Here is a 22,598-nt window from a genome sequence, read left to right as displayed (position 1 = left end):
CTTTATGGTGCAGAGAGAGGGCCAGCTTAGAAGCCAAGTAGCCTTTTTCTTACCTTGCGACACACAGATCCAGAGGGGGTGAAACGGGTAAAAATGGTTGTTTGGGTGATTACACGTTTCTCCTCTGCTCTCCCACCCTCCCTCCTTTCCTCCTTCCTCCATCCCTCGCTCCCCCCATCCACCCCCCTCCTTCCCAAACCTTCTCCTCCACCAGCAGCGCTCTCCCCTCTCTTCTCTCGGTGAATAGGGAGAGTGGCCCCGTTGTAATAGCCGCTGTGGGGATCCAGCTATGCAGAAACACAGCCGCTTCTTTAGGGTTAAAAGATCCCTCTGAGGCACATCCGGTGTCAGCTGTATCATAAAACAAACGCGCATTTTTACCTTTTCACTGCAGCCAATTAAGGAGCTCTTCACTCACTGTGATTGACCCCATTTTATAAATATATAATGATTTTAACAGTCCCTAATTGTTTTATGAAACCATGTTTTACCATAAATTAACAATCATATCAGTTATAGGAATATATTTTAGTGTTGTGGAGGAGGAATTTCAGGTTATACGTCACCTAAATCATTTTGCGCAATCCCAAAATTCCCACTAAATTAATTACTTTCCCAGAAGTCCAAGCTGTTCAATCCTGGTCCCACTGGATCATCCTTCCTCCATCCATCCCTTTCTTTCTGTCTGTGTGTCTATACCGGATTAAATGGCACCTCTTCTTAAATGGCACCTTGCTTCGTTTCCCCTCTCCTTTCATCATCAGCAAAATAAAGATTAGGCCTACAGAGGAGATTGTAAAGGCTCGCCTTTAGAGGCGCACGGATCTTCATTCCTCCGCCTTTGTGATGATATTGATGATGATGATGGCCAAGTGGACAGTTTGATTTTTGTGTGGCGAGCTAGTTATAAAGAATCAATATTATATCAAGGGGGTAACTTTGGTGATAAAGGACTTCAGCCACTCTGGCTATTCATCATAAGTCTGTAGCAAGCAGATAGGTCAAAAGAAATTATATTGCTCTAAAGAGTGTGTCTCCTTATCTCTCAGCACCAGGGGAGTGGAGGACACGCCGATCGATACAGTAGCTGCCGTATACTCCTTGCAATTATCAATAGCTGATTTTGTCTTCCTGGGGCTGCATCTATTAATACCAGATAATAACAGCCGTTTGGACATAACTTCCAGGGGGGATGATGGAGGGGGGAAGGAGAAGAAGGGGGAAAAAAGAAAGTTTGCTCGGAGGACGACCTTGTTGTCAACAGATTTGTCTCTCATATGAGGTGGGCACAGGGGAATAGAAGTCAAACAGACGCGAGGGAGATGGAGAGGGAGGGGGAGGCTCTTACTGATCCGCCCCCCACCAACTGAAAAAAAAGAATCCACAGGATGAACAGAAACAGTAAAATAGCTTCCAATTTAGAAAGGAATTTACGCATTGTGTTTGAACATCAAAAATCCTCAATTTGTAGCATTTTTCTGTATATTTGAAAAAATACTGATAGTATTTCAATGCACATTAATCATTTTTTAAAAGACCCATCTGATTGAAAGTTTTGAACCACAAAAGCACCTCGACGTTGTTTGGAAATCGTGCTGTTTAATATTACGCATACGGTTTTTCTCCTGTATTTACTTCCTTCCTTTGGCCTCGCGCATCTTAATCCTTTCAGTGCTCCCCCCATTAATGTGACCCCATGCTTCCGGGGGATTTTAATGCAAATGGAAATTTGCAAAGCAAAGAGCCAGTATGTTAATTCTGGTCTGAAATGAGCTGGAAACGGTGCAAAACGTTTCTTTATCATTTTTTTCCATTTTACGCACGCGTAAAAACAAAGGAAAAGTCGTGCTTACAGAAGAATAGTTCAAGTATGATGCTTTAAAGGCCTAAGAGTGTTAAAGGGAGATATAAAATGTTTTTTTATTTTTACAGTAAGTCACTCATGTCTTGTCTAACACTGTCATCAAACGATAAAGTACGTTTCCAGGGTTTGACATTGTGCGTAAAATGTTCTTAAACTAGACATAAAGTTGAAATAAAGCTGCACGTTTTTGATTGAAAGCCAACAGTTCGAGCACAAATTCTCCCCTCTCATAAAAGAAAAACACTCTGTGAGATTAAAGTGACTGTGTGTCCCGGCAGACGGCTGGGAGATATTGTATGATGGGAGGTCAGATCTGGGTGTTCACATGGAGTCTGATCCATTGAACAGTAACGTGGTGGTACATCCTAGTGGTGGCTGAAAGCAATGGGCTGAACCTCTGCTTGGGGGTTAACTCTCACACACAGCGCAGTCCCCCACACACACAGAGCCATGCCCAACGCCGAGAGACCGACTGCGCTCGTGGGCTGCCAGAAGATAACTACAAAGTTGGCTTCGGTGTAAGCGCGCGAGCCGAGTTGAAGAGAAGACACCGATTGGCTCTTTTTCTTCAGAGACTTAACAGCGAGTGAGCGTTTGGTCAACAGATATCCAGAAAATCCACTTTTGGAGAGCGCATCGAGGCGGACGGCGCAACCGGGAGGTAAAACACGGCGAGGAGGAAGAGGAGGAAGGACGAGAGGGACTTCAGCGCGAGCAGAAACAGGGAAGCGACTTGTCTTGCCCGGGATAAATGACTTTTTGAGCTCAGTGACTTTGTTGTAACTGAGAGGAGGACTTGCTAGCCGTGGCACCGACTCAGAATACGCGCGTCAAAGTTTGGAGAGCGGAGCTGCACCATGAGCAAGAAAACTGGAAACAATTCACCGCTACTCGTCCTGTCCGCTTTCAAGTAAACCACAACCCCAAAAAGTCAACAAAAACTGTCATCCCCGACACTGTGAGCGCCGCTCCATTTGCGTCTCCTTTTGAAGGAAGTGCGTGCTCAGCCTCAAAACAAAGTTACCGAGAGGGAGAGAAAGTGCGAGAAGTGAGCCAAGCTCGCGTGTCACAGTGCTCGAGAAGACGCTTTTCTGAAGTTGTAAGTTAAAAGAGGGATGATAAAGGTCAAAGTGATGAAGATGAGAGATACTTCGAGTAGGAACGCGGCGGAGAGTCCTCAGCACTTGTGAGTCGGTGCGCCCGCTGAAAGGAGGGGAAAAAAGAGCCTGACGTTCCTTGTTGAAGACCCCCCCCTCCCGCCCCGTGAGCCGGGCATAACAAGAGATTTGGTGTGTTGTGTTGTGTTGTGTTGTTGGGGGAGGCTGGATAGTAAAGAGAAAAGAGACGGATAAAGTCTGAGAGCGAAGCGGCTAATTGCTCAGTCCGTCCCTCATTACCATATCCAATGCGCGTCCGCTGGACTCCAGCCAATCCTCCCCACCTTCACACGGTGCCATTAATCGCGAGGCATTATTCACTATCATAATTATTATACCGACATGCGCAATCCAACGCACAGCAACAACAGCAGCGGCAGAAGCAGCGACACCGGCTAATATCACATTTTTTTCCCTCTCCCCGCTCCGCTATCAGACTATTTGCGAACTTTTTTTTTTGGTGCGTTGATTCATTCGCTCTTCGCTGATGTATCTGCTAAACGCAGAGACATCACGGAGCGCAAAAGCAGAAGCATCGCCAGCACTGACGCCAGCAGCATGTCCCGACGCAAGCAAGCCAAGCCGCAACACCTCAAGTCGGACGAGGATCCCGCACTAGCTGGGGTGGTTTCCGAGCACGGTGAGTGGACCTGATCAGCTTCAAGTTCTTCTGAACTTCCTCTGGCACTGTTTTTGTTCAATATTTCACTTTGTTTAGAAGCTTTTTAACGAAGTTTTACTTTGAACCCAAAGTGGTTCGACCCTTTTATTTGGATTATTGTCAATTTTCCAAACATATAAATGCGTTAAATAGAGTCGCAAAAATTCCAAACAAAACCATTATGATGCAGCTATGAAGTCAAAAGTGTGCCCGTATTGGTCAGAGGAGTGTGGGGTCCCCGTAAAAGAAGTTGTGTTTGTTTTATCCGAAGCATCAGTCCAACCTGCAGCTCTGCACGACTGATAAATGACTTTAAAGATGAATGTAACTAATGCATACATTCATTTACAGCAGTTTACACTTAGAGCCTTTCTATGATGTGCTGGAGGCCTTTTTGAGAGGCATGTTTGAAAAGAATTGATTTAATATTTTCCTTTATGTCAAATATCGGAGCTGTTTTCTGAAATAACTCTTGGAAATCTTACACCATTTGTGCGTGTGCGTAAACGTTCAAATAAACGCACATTTGTCCAAAAAAAAAAAAAAAAAAAAGACGAAACAATTTATACATATAAAACATTTTCTGCTGGAATTAGAAAATTAAAAACTCCACAGTATTTAGAATAAATCCCACAGCTTTTATTTTTTAGAGTTAAATAATTAAAAACCTCACCTTTTTATTTCCCTTTTTTATTACGCATTAGTGTCTTTTGTCCCTGAGCGCATGTCTGCCTCTCCGAGGAGCAAAATGCGGATTCTGTTGCAGGTCGAAGCCTTGTTTTGTTATGGAAATGTTTTTTGTTTACCCCCCTCACATAAATTTAGCACACTTGATTTGTTCCCTTTTGCGCACAATGTCGACAACATCGGTTGACAGAGCTCGTCCTCGCCATGTGCAAAGAATAAGGCTCATTCATGTTTTTGTTTTTCGGTCTGAATTCAGCCTTCTGCGCAATAAAAGCACCATTATAGAGTTAGAGTCACATCTAATGTTGAGATTAATGCTGCAGGAATTAAGAAGACAACATGACACCTGCAGGGAATTTATTATTTTATCATCTAATGTAAAAATCCTGCTGTAAACGTGTTTTTTTATATTTTAAATCAACATTTCTTTAATATTAAAGCATAATTAATAAATGTTATTTACAAATAAATATATTAAGAGCAGAAAAAGTCATTTTTATACCTTCAGAATAAGAGACAGTAATTTAATAATTTATAAAACTTGAAAAAATACCTCTAAAATTCGTTTTACTTTTAAAATCATCCTCTTTTTGCTGCATTACTGTGAAGGATGCAATTCTTCCTAGTATCCTTAAAGCCGGCAGCAAATCTCTGCTTTTATTTATATCTTACAAGAAGCTAATGTTGGCCAACACACACACTGTGACACTCACACACACTTTGCAGGGCTTCTTTACAATAGCAGTGTGTGATGTAATCTCAGGGGAGCAGCTCTTTTTGTGAGGGGAAATGTTAGCGTGAGTGGAGAGAATCACACCGATGACTCTTGGCTCTTTTTAAACAGTTGATCATACTCATTTTAATCATTTTAATGTGAACGTGTTTCTTTAAATGTGGAGTAATCTTTCCAAGGCTTCAGTCAGGAAGAAGCATCCATCAGGTTGCTCTCCTGTAGGATCAGGAGATTAGAAAGAAACTTTATCTTTATTTCCTTAATTCTATATGCAGGCATTTATATTTGTGTTGTGGAGCAGAAACAGATTAAAGGTGAATGAAAAGAGAAATGAAGGGAAGAGTTAGAGTAAAATTCATATCTGCTGAAGCTTACATTTCTGCCCTTTTAAAATGAAAATACACCCACATATATAGGGAGACAGTGTTGTAGGTAATCTATAGTATCTACGCCATCGTGCCTGTGACTGGAAGTGGCCGTGGAATGTTCCTGTAGCAGCACCATAGTGCCTCGCTTGTTTTCAGGACAGACGTTGCAGTGAAACAATCCTAATCCTTTGGCAGAACACAGTAAGCCCATACACACTTAAATAAACCTAATAACACCATGTCTCATCCAAAGCTACCTCACTCACTCACTCTCACAGACAGACATGCTCACACGGGCTACAAATGTCACACTGTCAGTGTATCATTGCAGCATGATCGGATTCTCCGCTGCCTGGTGCCGAGCTGCAGCTCGTGACGACACTATCGATCGCTGGCTCTGACAAATCATTGCATATAATGTCGAAGGAATTCAAAAGTTCCAATTGTCAGTCGCTGCTTGATTTAGACTTAAAATCTATACATGTTGTTGGGCTGCTGGTGAAGAGAAAGTCAGGCGGTTGTGTGTTGATCCAGATGTGCTCAAGGACAATCTGTCCAGGGTGCATATCATGAAAATAAGACGCTTCACCTTCTGTGTGATTTTCTCCAAATATTTCATTCATTTGTTTGTGTGGGTTTGTGTCACTCTGCAGCTCAGCGAGGGCGTCTTTCATGTCCCTGAAACATGAAAATCAGGTGCCAACAAGCCCGTGTCTGGCACATCATCTCCGCCTCAGGCCCACCGGACACTTGCCCCCTTGGGGCATTGGGGGTTGTAGATGTGCATGTGTTTGTCAGGATGGGACCAGGAGAAGGGGGGTCTGCTTAGGAGTGCTTGTATAAAGCTGGCTGACTTAACCTTTGTCTCGCTCACACTGGCCAGGTCCTACTGTTAGGTGTCAAGCTCCTCGAACAATTAGAACATGTGTGCCGTTGACCTTGGACGCAGCTTACTCGTGTCCCAGAAAGAGTGAGAAGTGCCGAGCTTTTCATCTCAACAGCGCTTCATCTGCATGTGGAGGTGTGCATGCAGGATGAGTGAGAGGCAGAGGCATGCATACAGCTAAGGAAGATGCATGGTTAAACATGGTTAAGAGAGCACACTTTCCCAACATTACTGGGTGTAAAAATTCCATGTCTACAATGGAGAAGATCCTAGAAAAGATGTTCTGACTTAAAAGTCTGTCTCCACTTTAAATGCCTTACTTTTTGGCTTATAAATCTACATGTTCTCTGTGATAAACTAGTTTAAATCCTCATAAACTGTGCTCATGCTATAATATAATGTTATAGGCTGGACAAATGAGAGTTATAAGGTGCAAACATATCTAATGTATTGAGGAAATCCCTGCTGACAGTGACAACATGCCCCCCTGCAGCGGGGCTTTGTTAGGCTTTTGTTTTAATCCCCTCTCACCATTGGGTGCAGGCCTCTGGACCACCCACACTGTTGTGCCAAAGATGTCTTCAAGAAGGCACTCAAATATGGCTGTGTCTTAATTACTACTCAGCACTGAAAACGCACACCAACAAGTTAGGCTGTGATTGAGAGGAGGGCCGAATTTAAACAGCAGATTTTGGGAGAAAGCTAACAAGACTTAGAACTTCAGAGCTTTAGTTTGATCCTGTTTTTTTCTTTGAATGATTTTGTCTCAATAATTCTGATGTTTTCAGTTTGATTTTTCCACAAAGCAGAGTCACGGAGGAGCAATTTGAAGCAGATTATTGAGCTTGTTGATGATGCTGTGGTGATGTAGTTTTCATTTGAAAATCAGTGTAAACCTAACATGCACGGATCTTGATGTAATATCCTTTTAATACGTGTTTGGCCTGCGGAGGATGAGCGTAGATTAGACCTCAAAGCCTCCTTACACACCTCCAGCTCTTTCCTCACACTCGGACACAGCGATATGCCATCTTGACGGGTGATACAGTCATCTGGACGGAGTGCCGTCACTGAATACTGTATTGCGAATGCTTACACAAACAAATCGTTAATGTTTTGGCTGCTCCACATCTGCAGGCGATGACAAAGGCCTCCCTGTTAGTGCAGATATGACTGTACCACTCTGCAGCAGGGCTGACCAGGCCGGTGACTGGTGACACATACACATTTACACACACACACAACGCTCCAGCCTCTGCAGATCTGAGGATGCATGGGATCATTCCAGGAGATGATTTATTTGTTGCTGGACACAGAGGCTTTAGTGTCCACACGCAGAAAAATGTCATTTCTGAAGGGAGCTGATGTTTAAAGATACATGGTTGATAAAGAAGGGTTAAATAATGCAAAATGTGAATATTTTTAAAGAATAGTCAGTATTTAAAACTAATTTAACACTTGAAAATTATGCATTTGACTTTTCTCTCTTGTACTAGTAAACAAATTACCAAAAAATGTTGCAATAAGCACACAGCATGGCTGTCAAAATTGTTACGTGTCAAAGCTAATTGCATAAAAAGTTACAGACTGAAATTACAAAATAGTCTTGTGAGGTTTGCAATCAAAGAATCAAGGGAAAAATTTTACTCTTATGAGAATTCAGACACTGCTGAAGCCAGCAGGCCTCTTGTTTCTCTTTTTCCACCCTCCCCTCCCAACTGTGGCAGGACCTACAGTGATGCTTCTCTCTGTGAGGGGCTAAAGATGCTTGAGAAGAATGCACAAGGCGGAGCAATTGTAACTAAAAAAAATGCTAGGATAGGGAGTTTTTGGATATGAATTCTCTTTTTGTCTTTGAAAAATGCCCCAGAAATTAGTGCTGCAGGATTTTGCAAAAATGCAGGATTGCGATTGTACTGGAAGATATCTCAATTGTGATATAATACCTGAATGGTACACAAGGTATTCAAAGAAACTGCAGAGTTATGATAGTTTTGAACTGTGTATTTCTCAACTGAAGTTTTTGTAACTTTATTTTAAAAGCAAAAAAGTTTTTCCTGTTCCGAAAAGGAAGGCACTTCTGCAAAGTGCAATAGTGCCACTATGGTAAACCTAAAGGCCTTATTGTAGGCATTTTTATAAACTCTCATGTACTACCTAACAGAAAAATAGTTGCAGCCTTTTATGCAATAATGCAGTTGCACAGCCTGGCATCGCAATTGCAGTAAGATTAATTCAGCAGCACTACCAGAGAAAATGAGAGTAGAATATTTTAGAAATAATACATCATGATGAGCTACCAGTGACCTTACCTTAACTTAAAGTAAACGTATACACTGCCATTGTCTGAGCTCATCAAGTGAATCTGTAAATTGTCAGGAATGAGACAATTTGTAATTGTCGAATCCTCGGCTCAATGCTCGGCTCTGTGGCCCTCACAGGATCGCTGGTGGAAAGCATGAATACCTCATCTGATATAATACGTCAGATTAGCGGTTTCAGTTAGCATGCCAAAGATTGCTGGCCAAGATAACGCACTCACAGATTCAACGTCGACAATCCCCCCATTGACTACGTTCAGCTTAATATTTGCATCTCAGTAAATGAAGACTCTTAAAGGAATGATTGGATTTTTTTTTTCAGGCTTCCTTTCTCATGCTATGGGAAAATCAATATACCCCCTACACTCACATATATACACATGCACGCTCTTTTTCACTGTCTTGCATACACAAAGCAACTGCAAAATGTCGCCTTTACACTGCTGCATAACACAATGGCACCCTGTTGTTTCACAGCGACTGGGAATGCAATTCAGATATTTTGCAACTTTTAACTAAAGCATAAAAAATCTCATCTGTGTGCTTTTAATATTGCGTATGCCTTGCACTAATTAATGTAAACGATCTTATGTACCTTATGTATATCTGCCACATCATTGCATATGTTTATCCTAGTTGATCATGTCTATTCAGCATCCTTGCACCCTTTGCACTCCTTGCATCTCTACAATTAATGCAGATACTAGGAAAGATATCTAACAAGAGCTTTCACATATCTAAATTTATAATTTAGTATTAATTTTTTCAGTTTTATGTTTTTATTTAACTCCTTTATATGGAGAGCAAAGCTAACCAGAGTGGAATTCCTTGTTGCAAAAGCATACTTGGCCAATGAAGCTGATTCTAACTGTAAAATATTCAAACTGTGAGAAACAAGATATCCCTCAATTGCTGATTAATACGATTAAAAAACTGGCAGTTTTGTCAATAAAATTTGCAGACAAAATGTAAATTGCAGGATGCATTACAATTTTCAAATCGGGCAAAGAAGTCAATTTCAATGCAAGAAAAGCAGCAGTTTCTCATCTTTATAGTTACGAAAAATTATGCCTTTGTGTGGTTTATATTCAGAACGCAGCATCACTTATGTACCGCCAGTGTTCTCCAGTGGCGGTAGGGTTCAGTTGTGTGCTGTTTAGGTGTTTATCTCCACTCACACACCCTTCACCAGCGTGTTTTTATCACTCTAAATTTGTGTGTGGGAAAACGTGTCGGTGTATGTGTGTGAGTGTGAGGTCACAAGCATACAAAGGCCCCCACTTGTAATTGTATGAATGAATAAAAGAGATTGACAGTAATACCATTCTAATAACTAATCAGCTCAACACAATGCCTACTCATTTGTGTTGACCTTTCAACCCCCAATTATGGAAATGAGTCCTGCTGTCCGCTGCTGGGCTAAGGAGATTTTTAGCCTGCTGTCACGTGTCACAGACGGTTCCAATCAATCGCTCCTTTTTTCCCTTTTAGATTTTAGATTTTGGAGTCTTTGCTGATCATAGAAATATGATTTTTCTTTCTTTCCATGATTTCTAATGCCGAGCTTATAACTCATTGCTGGTAGAGTAAAAGGGAGATAATATCTGGTTGAAAAGAAATAAAGGGTTTGTTTTAATTTAACATGAGAAGACACAAACTTAAGCCAAGGATGATTTTGATTTCTCAGTCGTTTTCCTCTCTCAACCCTTTTTTAACCATTTTGTTCTTTTGGACCTTGCAGTTTAGGTCAAATTGAACATCATGGTTTCACTGTTTTTAAAGCATGGGCTTTAAAGTGTGACCAGTTCTGTCTTACATCATTTCTGCCAGCTTTATTTCAACTTATTCCTACAAGATGTACAGTTTTTTAAGATTTATTATCATGAAATTGATCAGGTTTTAGTCTAAAAACGTGAATTATTTTGGCCGTCGTTATTGTAAGAGAAACTTTTAATAATGGAAGTATATATTTTTTAGAGTTTTGGACCTCCTTAGGGGGGCACAAGAGATGTCAGGCTCTGTCTTTTCAGAGGCTGTTAAAATAAGATTTCCATATACTAGCTAAATCATAGTTAAACATGAATGAATAGTTCCCACAAAGGTCGTTGGGTAAGAACATTTTTGTTTAGGGTTACTTTGTTTGAATGTGAATGACAATAAAATTACAATTGATGGCGATTTTTGACCCAAAATTATCGGAGGGCTCGGATTTTCTTAGACACAAGTAAGAGTGCCCAAAGGGGGAAAAAAAAAAAAGTTAGGAACCACTGCTTCAAAGGACAGCATGTGTTTTCCTCTTTGGTCCAAACTGACCCTGTCTGTGTAATTTATTTCCTACTTCTGAATCAGTGCTTTTTAGCCAACCTTATCCTATAATTTCTGCAATTTTTACTCCCTACTTTCAATTTACAGTCAATCTTCCTCTTTTTCACGAAACTAAAGCTTGTTTAAGTGTCAAATGTAGCAGAAATGTTAAATTTTAGCTTTAGTTATAAACAAACCACCTCTGTGTCATTACTTACCTGTAAAGTGAAAAACCACACTTGTTTGTAAAGCTCCTATGATGCATCAAAAGTAATAATCATGAAGGGATATTTGTAAAGACTGATAGAGAACAGTCACCATCATAGAGCATGTGTGAACTTTATTTCCTTCTTCTGTATTGGTGTTTTTTTAGCAAACTTGATTCCATCATTAACACAATTTTAACTTTTCTTTTAAAATTTTGTAGTCAATATGAATTTTCATAAAATCAAACCTTTTTAGTATCAAATTAGGCAGAAATTTTACATTTTGGCTTCAGTTATGATCACACCTCTTCAGGGTCATTACTTACCTGTAAAGTGACAACAAACAGATTTATAAAGCTCACATAATGCACTGGAAGTTTTACTCATGAAGGCTTTTTACAAAAAAAATAATGTGAAAGAGAACAATCCAGTATGAAGCATATTTGTGATTTATTTCTTTCTTCTGTATCAGTGCTTTTTAGCCAATTTTACGCCATCATTTACACATTTTTTTTTTTTTGTTTTCTGTACAATTTACAGTTAATATGCCTCATTTTCATGAAACTACACCTTGTTTTAGTTTAAAATTTACCCAAAATATTAAAATTGGCTTGAGTTTTGATCATAACATCTGTGCATCAATTCTGACTCCCACAATGACAACACTTTACATCTTTATGAAGCTTTCATAATGCCTTCTAAATACTCATCATGAAGGGTATTTGCAAAGACTGTGGTAGAGAACAATCACTATTATTTTAAGGTAATTAGAAGGACAAAAACATTTATTATCAATAACATTTGACAACATAAAGGTTAAGATAAAACATGCACCCTGTCCAAAGTCTTTCTCCTGCTTATTAATTCATACATACCTTAGACCTTGATAGCTCACTCCCATGTGAGCAGAAATTACAGGAGGAGTGATGAATTTCTGTACTAATGACTCAGTGTAATTGGCACAAATTCTTCATGTCTGCTTCACTCAGCTTGCTCGGTTTTAACCTCTAAAAGTACACGTAAGAGCTGTATGACTGGCATGATTACACATCTACGAATCATAGTCAGACATAAATGCAGGGTAAATGTGCTCAGGTTCGACTGTGTTGTATTTAAAGAAGGATTGTAGAGGGAAAATTGCTCTTTGTGTGTCCTTATCTACTACAGTCAGAGCTCAGGCTGGTTAGGCATACTGTATAGGCTGAACTTAATCAATTATGCCTTGTTTTATTCGTTTTAATGTCCATCATTAAATAGACATCAAGTCACCTTAGATCATCCTAACTTTGTTTTATAGCTGCATATTTTAAAAAGGCCATCTTTCATGGAATAAATCACCTTTATTTGCAATAAAGGCTATAAAATAGTCCTAACATTTTTTACAGTGTAAATTGTATATTAAATTGTTTAAATTCCAGATAAATAATTGTATTCCCAGATATATCCTGGGCCTTTGAGTGTAAACAGAACAGGAGACTGAAAAAAAGTCCTCTCAGGATGTTGTGGTAGTGAGCAAAAATAACTTCCTACGCATAATGAAAAGGAAATATGTACATAAGGACACGGAAAACCAACAAAAATAAACATGGAAGGGAAGCAGCTTTTACATGGTTTTGATCAGGTGTGAATAAGGTCCATGTTCGGAGCCTGCGCCAGCTTGTTTGACTCTTGATGGTTGCCTATGGAAGAGGAAGTGGCTTCCTACAACTGTGATTAAACATGTGTAACTAATCAGAGTCTTTGCTGCCATGGCACTAGCATGTAATTTGTTGAGTCTTATGTTGAGAGCGTGGGGAAGGGAGAGAGATGGACAGAAATGCAGAGGAAAAGGAGAGAGAGTGATGTTTGGCAATTATGTGGATCATAATGAAATAATTTTAATATTTAAAATGGTACAGTGAATTGTATAAGGGCCCTCGGCTCTCACTTTTGTTAATGCAGTTTTCTTGAAGTCATAACAGTGTTTGGCTCTAGAGTCCCCTGCTTCGACTCAAGGCTAAAGGATTGCCTTTGCAATGCTAAATGAAAAGGCCAGGCATTTGAAATTCAGGTGGAAATGACTGGGCTTGATAGCAGAGGGGAATCCTAATGGGGCCATCAAAGTCCTGATTTGTACCCAACAGATGAGGCAGCTGTAAATTGTATGAAATATTGGAAATCAATAGCTTCTATGGAATTTCATTAAGCGGCAGTATCCACAATTGATAGGCCCTCATAATTTGATGGATTGCACAAAGAAAATTATTAGCTGGCTCTATGGAGAGGGTGTGAATGCACAAACCTGGGTCTTGAGAATTGGTGAACTAGGGCAATTTGTTCAGAGTAAAAAAATAAAAAGAATATTGATTTTGGTTATGTTAAAAGAGAGAAAAAAAATCAAAGGTTAAATCTTTGCAGCACTGCACTGCAAAATATGTGTGGATTCTTTATTGATTATTTATTCATTAATTCTTCTCTTTTTGCTCCCTCCTTTTCTTTCCTCCCCCCCTTCTCCTTCACCACCCCCCTCCCCTCTGTTTTAGCCCGAGGTGATGTGCTGGATGACGCCGACAGTGGGAACGAGAGCCGCAGCGGCAGCGAAGAGACGCATATATGTGAGAAGTGTTGCGCTGAATTCTTCAAGTGGTCCGACTTCTGTGAACATTTAAAAAACTGCACCAAAAACCCCCTAGTGCTCATAGTGAATGACAATGAGGACACTCCTAACCCCTCACAAGAGTACCCTGCAGAGCTCTCCCCTGTCCCCAGCTGCCCCAGTGAGCAGGCTGACAGCGAGGACCCCAGGGAGGGCGGCCACAGCCCTGCTGGTGAGGGGGATGACATCCCAGAGACAGTTACCCTAAATGGGGTCGATGTCCTAGAAAAAGAGGACGAGCAGATGGAGGTAGAGCTTTCTCCTGAAAAAACTATGGATCTTGAAGACAGAGATTTGACATCCCCAGAGCCAGACAGCTCCCTACCTCAGCTCAACGATGTCATCCCCTCTGCTGTTACGAGCTATGCCATGCCAAGCACCAACGTCACTTTGGAGACTCTGCATGGCACCCGAGTTGCAGTCGCCCAGTTTTCACAAAGTGTACGAGCAGCGGTAGGCAGCGGGGTCTCCACCATGGCAATTCCCATGATCCTGGACCAATTGATGGCCCTCCAGCAGCAGCAGATACACCAGCTGCAGCTGATAGAACAAATACGCAGTCAGGTGGCTCTGATGAACAGACAGTCGGCCTCACAGCCTGCTCTCAGCCATCATCACAGCAATGCAGCTGGAAGCCAGGGGCCTACATCCTCATGTGTCCCCCCAGTCGCAAGTCAGCTTCAGCTTCACAACTTCATCGCTCCCCCAGTCCATCAGCTGCCCGTAAGGTTGCCGGCCACTCTCAATGGTCAAGGCCCTTCACCTTTGACCTCTGCAATAGAAGGGCCCCTCTCTCAAACACAACAAAGCAGCAGTCAGCAGTCGACCTCTTCGATCCCTAACACATCCTCAAGTAACTCTGTGTTCCCCCCACCAAGTGGTACTGGACTGTCATCGCTACTTCCCTCGTGCTCATCCTCAACGACGAACAACATTAGCACTAGTAGTAGTGTAACAGGAGGTGGTGGCATTAATAGCAGCTCAACTCTTCCCAGGAACTCCACCACCCCTCCTTCACTCAGCCACAGCAGCCTCCTGAGCTCTGCCTCCAGTCTACCGCTGATACCTCACAGCTCATCCAGCAGCGTTATCTTCCCCAACCCGCTGGCCAGTATAGCAGCCACAGCCAACGCACTCGATCCCCTCTCTGCCCTGATGAAGCACCGCAAGGGAAAGCCCCCGAATGTGTCCGTGTTTGACACAAAGCCCAGCTCTGAGGACCCCTTCTTCAAGCATAAGTGTCGCTTCTGTGCCAAGGTTTTTGGCAGCGACAGTGCCCTGCAGATCCACCTACGGTCCCACACTGGAGAGAGGCCCTATAAATGTAACATATGCGGCAACCGTTTCTCCACAAAGGGAAATCTAAAAGTACACTTCCAGAGGCACAAAGAGAAGTATCCACATATTCAGATGAACCCCTACCCTGTGCCAGAGTACCTGGACAATGTGCCCACAAGCTCAGGCATACCATACGGGATGTCTTTGCCACCAGAAAAACCTGTTACCACATGGCTTGACAGCAAGCCAGTCCTGCCCACAGTTCCAACCTCTGTTGGGCTCCAGCTGCCGCCAACGCTGCCGAGTATGATGGGAGGCTTTGGCGAGTCTCCAGGCCTCACGCCACTCAACAGGTCCCCTCAGAGACCATCCCCACCATCAAGCGAGTGTGCATCCTTGTCACCTAATATCATCACTGACTCTGGCATGACCACTACTTCCCCTTCCCCAAAACCAATCCTAGGAGGTGATGCACCTCCTCTCTTGAAACCCGAGGGTGTTCTCCTGCCTCCAAGCTGTTCAAGTAGGCCAGGAGAGAACACCACCACCACAACTACGGTAACCCAAGTGGTCCTCTCCTCTACTGTCACCTCTACAACAACATCCAATGGTGGCCAGATCGCAGAACCCAACACGAACCCAAATTCTGCTTCCAACCCCGTCTCCCATCCAGTCCTTCCCATGCTCTCAGACCAGTTTAAGGCCAAGTTTCCCTTTGGGGGGCTCTTAGACTCTATGCAAACCTCAGAGACATCAAAGTTGCAGCAGCTTGTTGAGAATATCGACAAGAAGATGACTGACCCAAACCAGTGTGTCATCTGTCATCGAGTCCTGAGCTGCCAGAGTGCTCTCAAAATGCATTACCGTATTCACACTGGCGAGAGGCCCTTCAAATGTAAGATATGTGGCCGGGCATTTACAACTAAGGGAAACCTGAAGACACACTTTGGTGTTCACAGATCCAAACCACCACTTCGGGTTCAGCACTCCTGCCCGATATGTCAAAAGAAGTTCACCAATGCTGTCGTTCTGCAGCAGCACATCCGAATGCACATGGGTGGGCAGATTCCCAACACTCCTGTTCCTGAGAGCCTGCAGGAGATGGACACTGACCTCTCGTTTGACGAGAAGAGCTTAGACGCCATGAGTAATTATGATGATGATCTTCTGGATGAAATGGAACAAGCTATGGAAGATGAAGCTGACATTAAAGAGGGAGAGTTGGACCCATCCAAACCATACTCACCTGGGAGCTCCCCTCCAACTTCCATCATGTCCAGCATTGCAGCAATGGAGAACCAGATGAAAATGATCGACTCCACCGCCAACATGAGTCGCTCATTTGGTCAGAAGCTCACGCAGAATGGCAGCAATTTCGGAGGAGAGACTGATTGCTTTGCCACTGATTCCCTGTCTGCAGGGGGGGATGCTGAAGGTCAGAGCTTGGGGAGCCCCGCTTTGTCTGAGTCCTCTGGCTCTATGCAGCATTTGTCCCCAGCTCACAGCCATTCTGAGAGCCAGCGATCCAAGTCCCCTGCTACACTCAACAATAATAACAGCGGTGCCACGATGGCAGAGGAGGGCCAGGAGAACAATACAGCCAGCCTGGCAACGGTGAAGTCGGAAAAATCAGAGACCCCATCTCCGCTTTCTGCAAGTGAAGGCACCGGGGCCCTTGACCTGACTGCCACTCAACCTGGCAGGCACTTTATCAAGGAGGAGAGCCACTTCAACATGCTGTTCCTGAGTAGAGATCGAGGTATGTGTGCAAAATCAACGGAAATGGAAAAAAGTAATTGGAAAGGGTTCAAATATCTACCAATTTGTTTTGCAATTAAAACTGTATAAACTCTAACTTATTTAAACAATAAAATGTATGCAAATATAGGACAAAACAACATTTATATTGCATTGTCAAAAAGTAATGAATGATCTACATTTGACATAGTCTAATAATTTATCAACTACTCCGTTTAAGTTTTACAACCCTATCACCACATTCCACACAGCTACCAGTTTCTAAGTCTGCAGAATAACTACATCTTTGTGATTTCACTGTTTTCATCCCTCCTCTCCAGGACTGAGCACTCCTAACTTAGCCAGCACTGCATCAAACATGATCAAAATGGAAATGAACGGACATGGCAAGTCATTGCCTCTCGACAACTCACACCTGCCAGTGGGCATCCAGGTTCCTGCTGCAGCACCTCAGACCACTATGAGCCCCAGCATCAACCCCATGTTGGCTCCCCCACCTCCACGACGCACTCCCAAGCAGCACAACTGCCAATCGTGTGGGAAGAATTTTTCCTCAGCCAGTGCACTGCAGATCCATGAGCGCACGCACACTGGGGAGAAACCGTTTGCCTGCTCCATTTGTGGAAGGGCTTTCACCACTAAGGGCAATCTCAAGGTATGTGCAGATTTACAGTATTCTCAAAAAATCTAATCTTTAAAATACTTTAGGCTTCCTGAACAGCCCATATTTTTTTCTCTCTTCTTTCTAGGTTTCATGCTCAAATAAGCAGAAATGTTATGTTGATGCCACACTTATCAAGCCATTAAATGATGAAAACAATGAATGAATAAATAACAAAATAAATGAAATAGATAGATATGAGTAAATAGACAAATTAATTTCACACAATTAAATAAATAGATAATAAATATAATACAGAATACATGAAAAAACAAGATAACTTCAATTTAATTTTAAATAACATCTCCAATTGACTTTAACCAACAAATGACATAACACTGTTATCGGAACTCTGTTGTGATCTCTTCATTCAAATCAGTGTCAATTATGGTAGCTTCTTTAAATTTAGTGACATTTTAGTAATTTGATCCTTCAGTCTTGCTCTAGTTTTCGTTGATTACAAACTTGAATACATTTCAGCCCAGTTTTAGTCAATAGAAATATGATCACGTTTCATTTCTTCAAAACGTTGATACTAAATATTTTATTTTTCCCGTGAGGTGATAAGCTAAATTGGGAAATGTATATACTATAAAACCTTCATATTACTGCTTAACATGCTTATTTTTGGATAGGTTATACATACAGTAGGAAAATATTGATTTTCAACATCTGACAGTCCAGCACAGACATTTTGATCTCATTTGGCCTTCTTGAACAAAACTAAAATTGCTATTCTGTAGAGTTTATATCACCAGTCATCCATTTTTAACTATTTTAGCCTTGTCTTTCTTTTTGAAAAAGGCCATTGACAAACATATTTGGTCATATTTTGGTCAACGTAATAAACTCTGAACAAAAGTTGTCCCAGATGTTTCCAAATATGCTCTAATACAGTGATTCTCAACTGCTTTTTGTCAGGATCCACCACAACCTCCTCAATGACAAACTGTGACCCAAATTTCTTAAATGTTTAATTATTGCTATTATTTTTAATGACAATTCAGCATTTTGGACATAAAAGGAACAAAAAAGTAACAGAATAAAGAAATGAAGTCATGTCCTTCAGAATAAAGGCACATCGTAGACTTTATGTCCCATACTGTGTTTACAGGCGACCCACTGAAAATGGCCTTGCGACCCACTTTTGGGTCTCAACCCACCAGTTGAGAACCAACCCTCTAATACACAGTTTAAGTGGTAAAAGACTGAACACACTTTTTTAAACTGCTGATAAAGACTTTCAGCTGCCCTTTTCCTTCCTTTTGGATTTTTAATAACATCTTTAAATGATTTAAATCAGCAAAAGACATGATGAAGCTGTTACGGCTACACTGTTGTGACCTGTTCGTTTAAAGCTGTGTCCGTTATGACTGCTTTTTTCCATTTTCTCACATTTTAGTCATTTTGAACCATAAGTTTTAGTCTAGATTTAGTTGGTGACAACATGAACACATTTTGTCCAGTGTCAGTAAATATATAGTAATTACATTTTATTTATAACCTGTAGACTAGATATTGCTCTTTCACCTGAGTTGATAAGCTAAATAGTGAAATAAATACAACTGTAAAACACTGAAATTAATGCACTATCAGTCTATGTTTAGACTGATTGTACTTATCATAGATATCATAGATGTTGAACATCTCACAGTCCAGCACAAACCTTTAATTCTCATTTGGTCTTCTTGAAGAATGCTTTACTTTTCTTAAGAGTTTTATAACCAGAGGCCCTTTTTTAGCTATTTAAGTCTCATCTTTCTTATGCAAAAAGGCTGTCAACAAACATATTTAGTCATATTTTTGGTCAAAAAAATTTCAACTGATCTAACGATGTTCCGAATGTTTCCAGATATGTTCTGATATAAAGTTTAGGTGCTAAAAGAACAAGCTTTAATTTTAATTGCTTGCAGAGATGTTGGCTTTTTCCTGTTTGCATTTGCATTTTTTTGGGTACAAAATCTAAAATCTGAAAATAAAAACCTCACACTTAAACCATGCATACTGAGTCCAGTGCATTTTTATTTGCACTCACTGCCAAAATTTTAATGTATAGAACATTTTATTGCTCCATCACAGCAATAGAACATGGAAAATTGTTTTGCACTGCAAAGAAAAAACGAGTTAAGATGTTTCACACAGGTTTCAACTGTCCTGACAGAGAGCTTCATATGTCACCAGTTCATGAATCATAGCGCCTTGCAGAGTTGGAGAGATGGAGCAACTTTTTAAATCCAGTCTGTTACATGGCTGTGAGCACAAACTTTGGCACACTTACAGTTATGTTCCACCATTTATATCCACATATTACACGGGCAAATCACAGTGTTTAAGGGGAGGTTTTAGTGCAAGGGGGAGAGAGTGGAGGCAGGGCAAGCAGGAAGCAGCAGACATTGTTTTGAATCATCAATCATCCACTGAAATAACTTGGACAGATGTGAAAAAAAAAATAGAAAGTTTTGGCGTCAGTGTGCAAACATGACTAACACAACATGAGCTTGGTTTTTTTTTTAACGTGCAAAGATTGGACTCATCCCATGGCACACTCATTATATTTTCTTTTATTGTGTCTCTAATTTTAGGTTCACATGGGAACACACATGTGGAACAACGCTCCAGCTCGGCGGGGTCGGCGGCTGTCTGTGGAGAATCCCATGGCCCTGCTGGGCGGGGATGCCATGAAGTTCAGCGAGATGTTCCAGAAGGACCTGGCGGCTCGCGCCATGAACGTCGACCCGGGTTTCTGGAACCAGTATGCAGCAGCCATCACCAACGGACTGGCGATGAAGAACAATGAAATCTCTGTGATACAGAACGGTGGCATCACGCAGCTCCCTGTCAGCCTTGGCGGTGCAGGAATCACTTCGTTGGGAGCCATGCCGGGAGGAATGGACCGCGTTCACACTGGCAGCAGCCCTCCCATGATGGGCATGGAGAAGGCTGGCATGGATGTTGGGGCCGGCCGCCCCTTCTCCAGATTTATGGAGGAAAACAAAGAGATTGGGATCAATTAAAAGGACTTTTCTATATTATTCCTGAGGTAGGCGTTTGGCAAAGACAGAGTCTGATAAGAAGGAAAGAAACTGCTGATACAGTCTGAACTCATGTATTATGTACAGATTAAATATTTTTGTTTGGTTTTGGAGAAATGGTATTTAGTATTGATTAGAAGTCTTTGCCTTTCACCCACCCCCTCCTCACTTGATATTTCGCCTATACGAAGAATACTTTGTCTCTTGTTTGAGAATATGTCGTCTTGCAAGATTTGCATGGTACTTATTGGTTTTTATCAGTATGTTTGACTGCTTCTATGACTTCTTTTGAAAACCAGGATCCTGCCTCATTAATGATGGGCAAGCATCTGATCTGGACAGGACTGAGACTGAAAAGATATTTGTTTAAAGACGGCTTTTGTCTGTTGAGTATGAACGCTCTTTTCAAAATAAAGGGGCATGGATAGACTGAAGAAAAGACTGAAGAATAGTGTCTCTGTGCTCGCCTGATATTTTGTTTTTTCATGAACTAGAAAACTTGAAAAAAATAATGTTTGAACTATTTTAATCTTTACATTTAGTCTCCCAGCATTGTCTTATAATATTGTCCTGTGTCTTTAGTATTTATGATATTGACAAAAAAGCGGGTATACAAAAATATATTTAATGGCCCAAGCGTTTTATTGATCCATTTCTTTTCTAAACTGCAGGCTTCACTGATGAATATCTCTTTCACTAAAGACAATACGTCACTTGAGTTGATCAACAGAGAAATCTGTGAGTTTTATTTGGATATCTGTTGAGACTATGTGTATCTGGTTACATGGTAAAGAGGCTAGAGATATCCGAAGCTGCTATGACCACAACCCTGCTTTTAACCTTTGTAAAAAGAAAAAAGAAGTGATCCTTTTGAAGAAATATCTATGTATAGAAATACAGACAAATCTAAAACAGGTATGCATATTTTGTATCACATAAAAATAGACATCATGAGTTGAGAGTATTTGTCATGTTTGTGAATGCACTTTTTAAAAACAAGACGTTTTGTCTGTGAGTTACCGTTAACCTTTTGACTGAGCTATCTATCACATGCTGTTTTCATTGTTTTCAGCGTACCACTCCTACAATTTGCTGAGTCGGTTCTCTGTTATTGCATCTGTGCTACTTGTCAGAGTGCAAACTCATCACTCAATCAAAACCTTCTTGAATAAAAATGAGAGAACAGGTGTGTGTTTGATGGATTCCTTGTCTGCATCGTGTCTTATCATCAAATCAATAGCTACATTTATTTATCTATTTATTTATTCTGCTTGTTTGGATCCACATTAGCCTCAGCATAAGTTAGAAGTTATTCTTCCTGGGGTATATTGTGAAAATACAATTTACATTCTGTCTGCTGTTTAATACTACACAGACAGGAAACGGTACATCTACAAAAACTGATAATATTGAAATAATAATAGCAACAATTGACCTTATTGAAGACAAATTCAAAGGCCTGTCTGAATATAGATGAACTGAACCATTTCTCAACTTTTTTTCCTGTTGAGGCCCCATAAAAACTGGAAAATTTTTAAGTCAACTCAGACAAACTGCACTAATAAAAACCTCACTATGACTGCTGAAGGATTAATGCAGTAATAAAACTAATAAGATAACTTTTTAATGCAGTGGTTCTCAACTGGTGGTTTAGGACCCAAAAGTGAGTCGCAGATCTGTTCAGTGGGTCACAAATGTGTGTCTAGAAAAAAAGGTGGCAACAACTCTATTAGGATCTGCAGCTCATAGTAGATATGCACCCATACATTTTATTTTACTCTGTTTTATTGTGATAATTGTTCGATTTAAATGTTTTTTCATTATTTAAACTCATTTATCTTCCTTTTTGCAAAAACAAAGCAGCATTTCCCATGATAACAAGGTAATTTCTCAATATCTCTGGAATTTGGCCAAAAATGACATGTAATCATGGGGACATTAGTAAATGTCCTGTTTCATTTTTCAGTCTAACAGTTTGTTCCATCCAATATCTAGACTGAAACACTATTAATCAAATAAACATGCACTATTGTTTATTTTTCGGGGG

At 41.0% G+C, this 22,598-nt stretch overlaps 1 protein-coding gene across 1 annotated transcript; it reads left to right on the top strand.

Annotated features, from left to right (window-relative positions):
• The first annotated feature begins 3,342 nt into the window (after positions 1–3,342).
• Positions 3,343–21,630, top strand: sall3a (spalt-like transcription factor 3a). The gene is made up of 4 exons (XM_041792818.1): positions 3,343–3,661; positions 13,710–16,859; positions 17,179–17,513; positions 20,102–21,630. Exons 1-4 carry the CDS (start codon positions 3,580–3,582, stop codon positions 20,531–20,533), a joined length of 3,999 nt encoding a protein of 1,332 aa, XP_041648752.1. The 5' UTR covers positions 3,343–3,579; the 3' UTR covers positions 20,534–21,630.
• The last annotated feature ends 968 nt before the right edge of the window (positions 21,631–22,598 follow it).

Source organism: Cheilinus undulatus, linkage group 8 (genome assembly GCF_018320785.1).
Source record: "Cheilinus undulatus linkage group 8, ASM1832078v1, whole genome shotgun sequence".
NCBI lineage: Eukaryota > Metazoa > Chordata > Actinopteri > Labriformes > Labridae > Cheilinus > Cheilinus undulatus.
The sequence above is the reverse complement of the archived record's forward strand: the minus strand, read 5'-3'. Positions and strand labels throughout refer to the sequence as shown.

What these genes read in the sequence shown, in the direction of transcription:
- sall3a (XM_041792818.1), top strand. Translation starts at nt 3,580, where the DNA reads ATGTCCCGACGCAAGCAAGCCAAGCCGCAACACCTCAAGTCGGACGAG. An exon ending in GTTCCTGAGTAGAGATCGAG is followed by an intron (nt 16,860 to 17,178) that starts GTATGTGTGCAA and finishes CCTCCTCTCCAG; the next exon opens with GACTGAGCACTCCTAACTTA. An exon ending in CCACTAAGGGCAATCTCAAG is followed by an intron (nt 17,514 to 20,101) that starts GTATGTGCAGAT and finishes CTCTAATTTTAG; the next exon opens with GTTCACATGGGAACACACAT.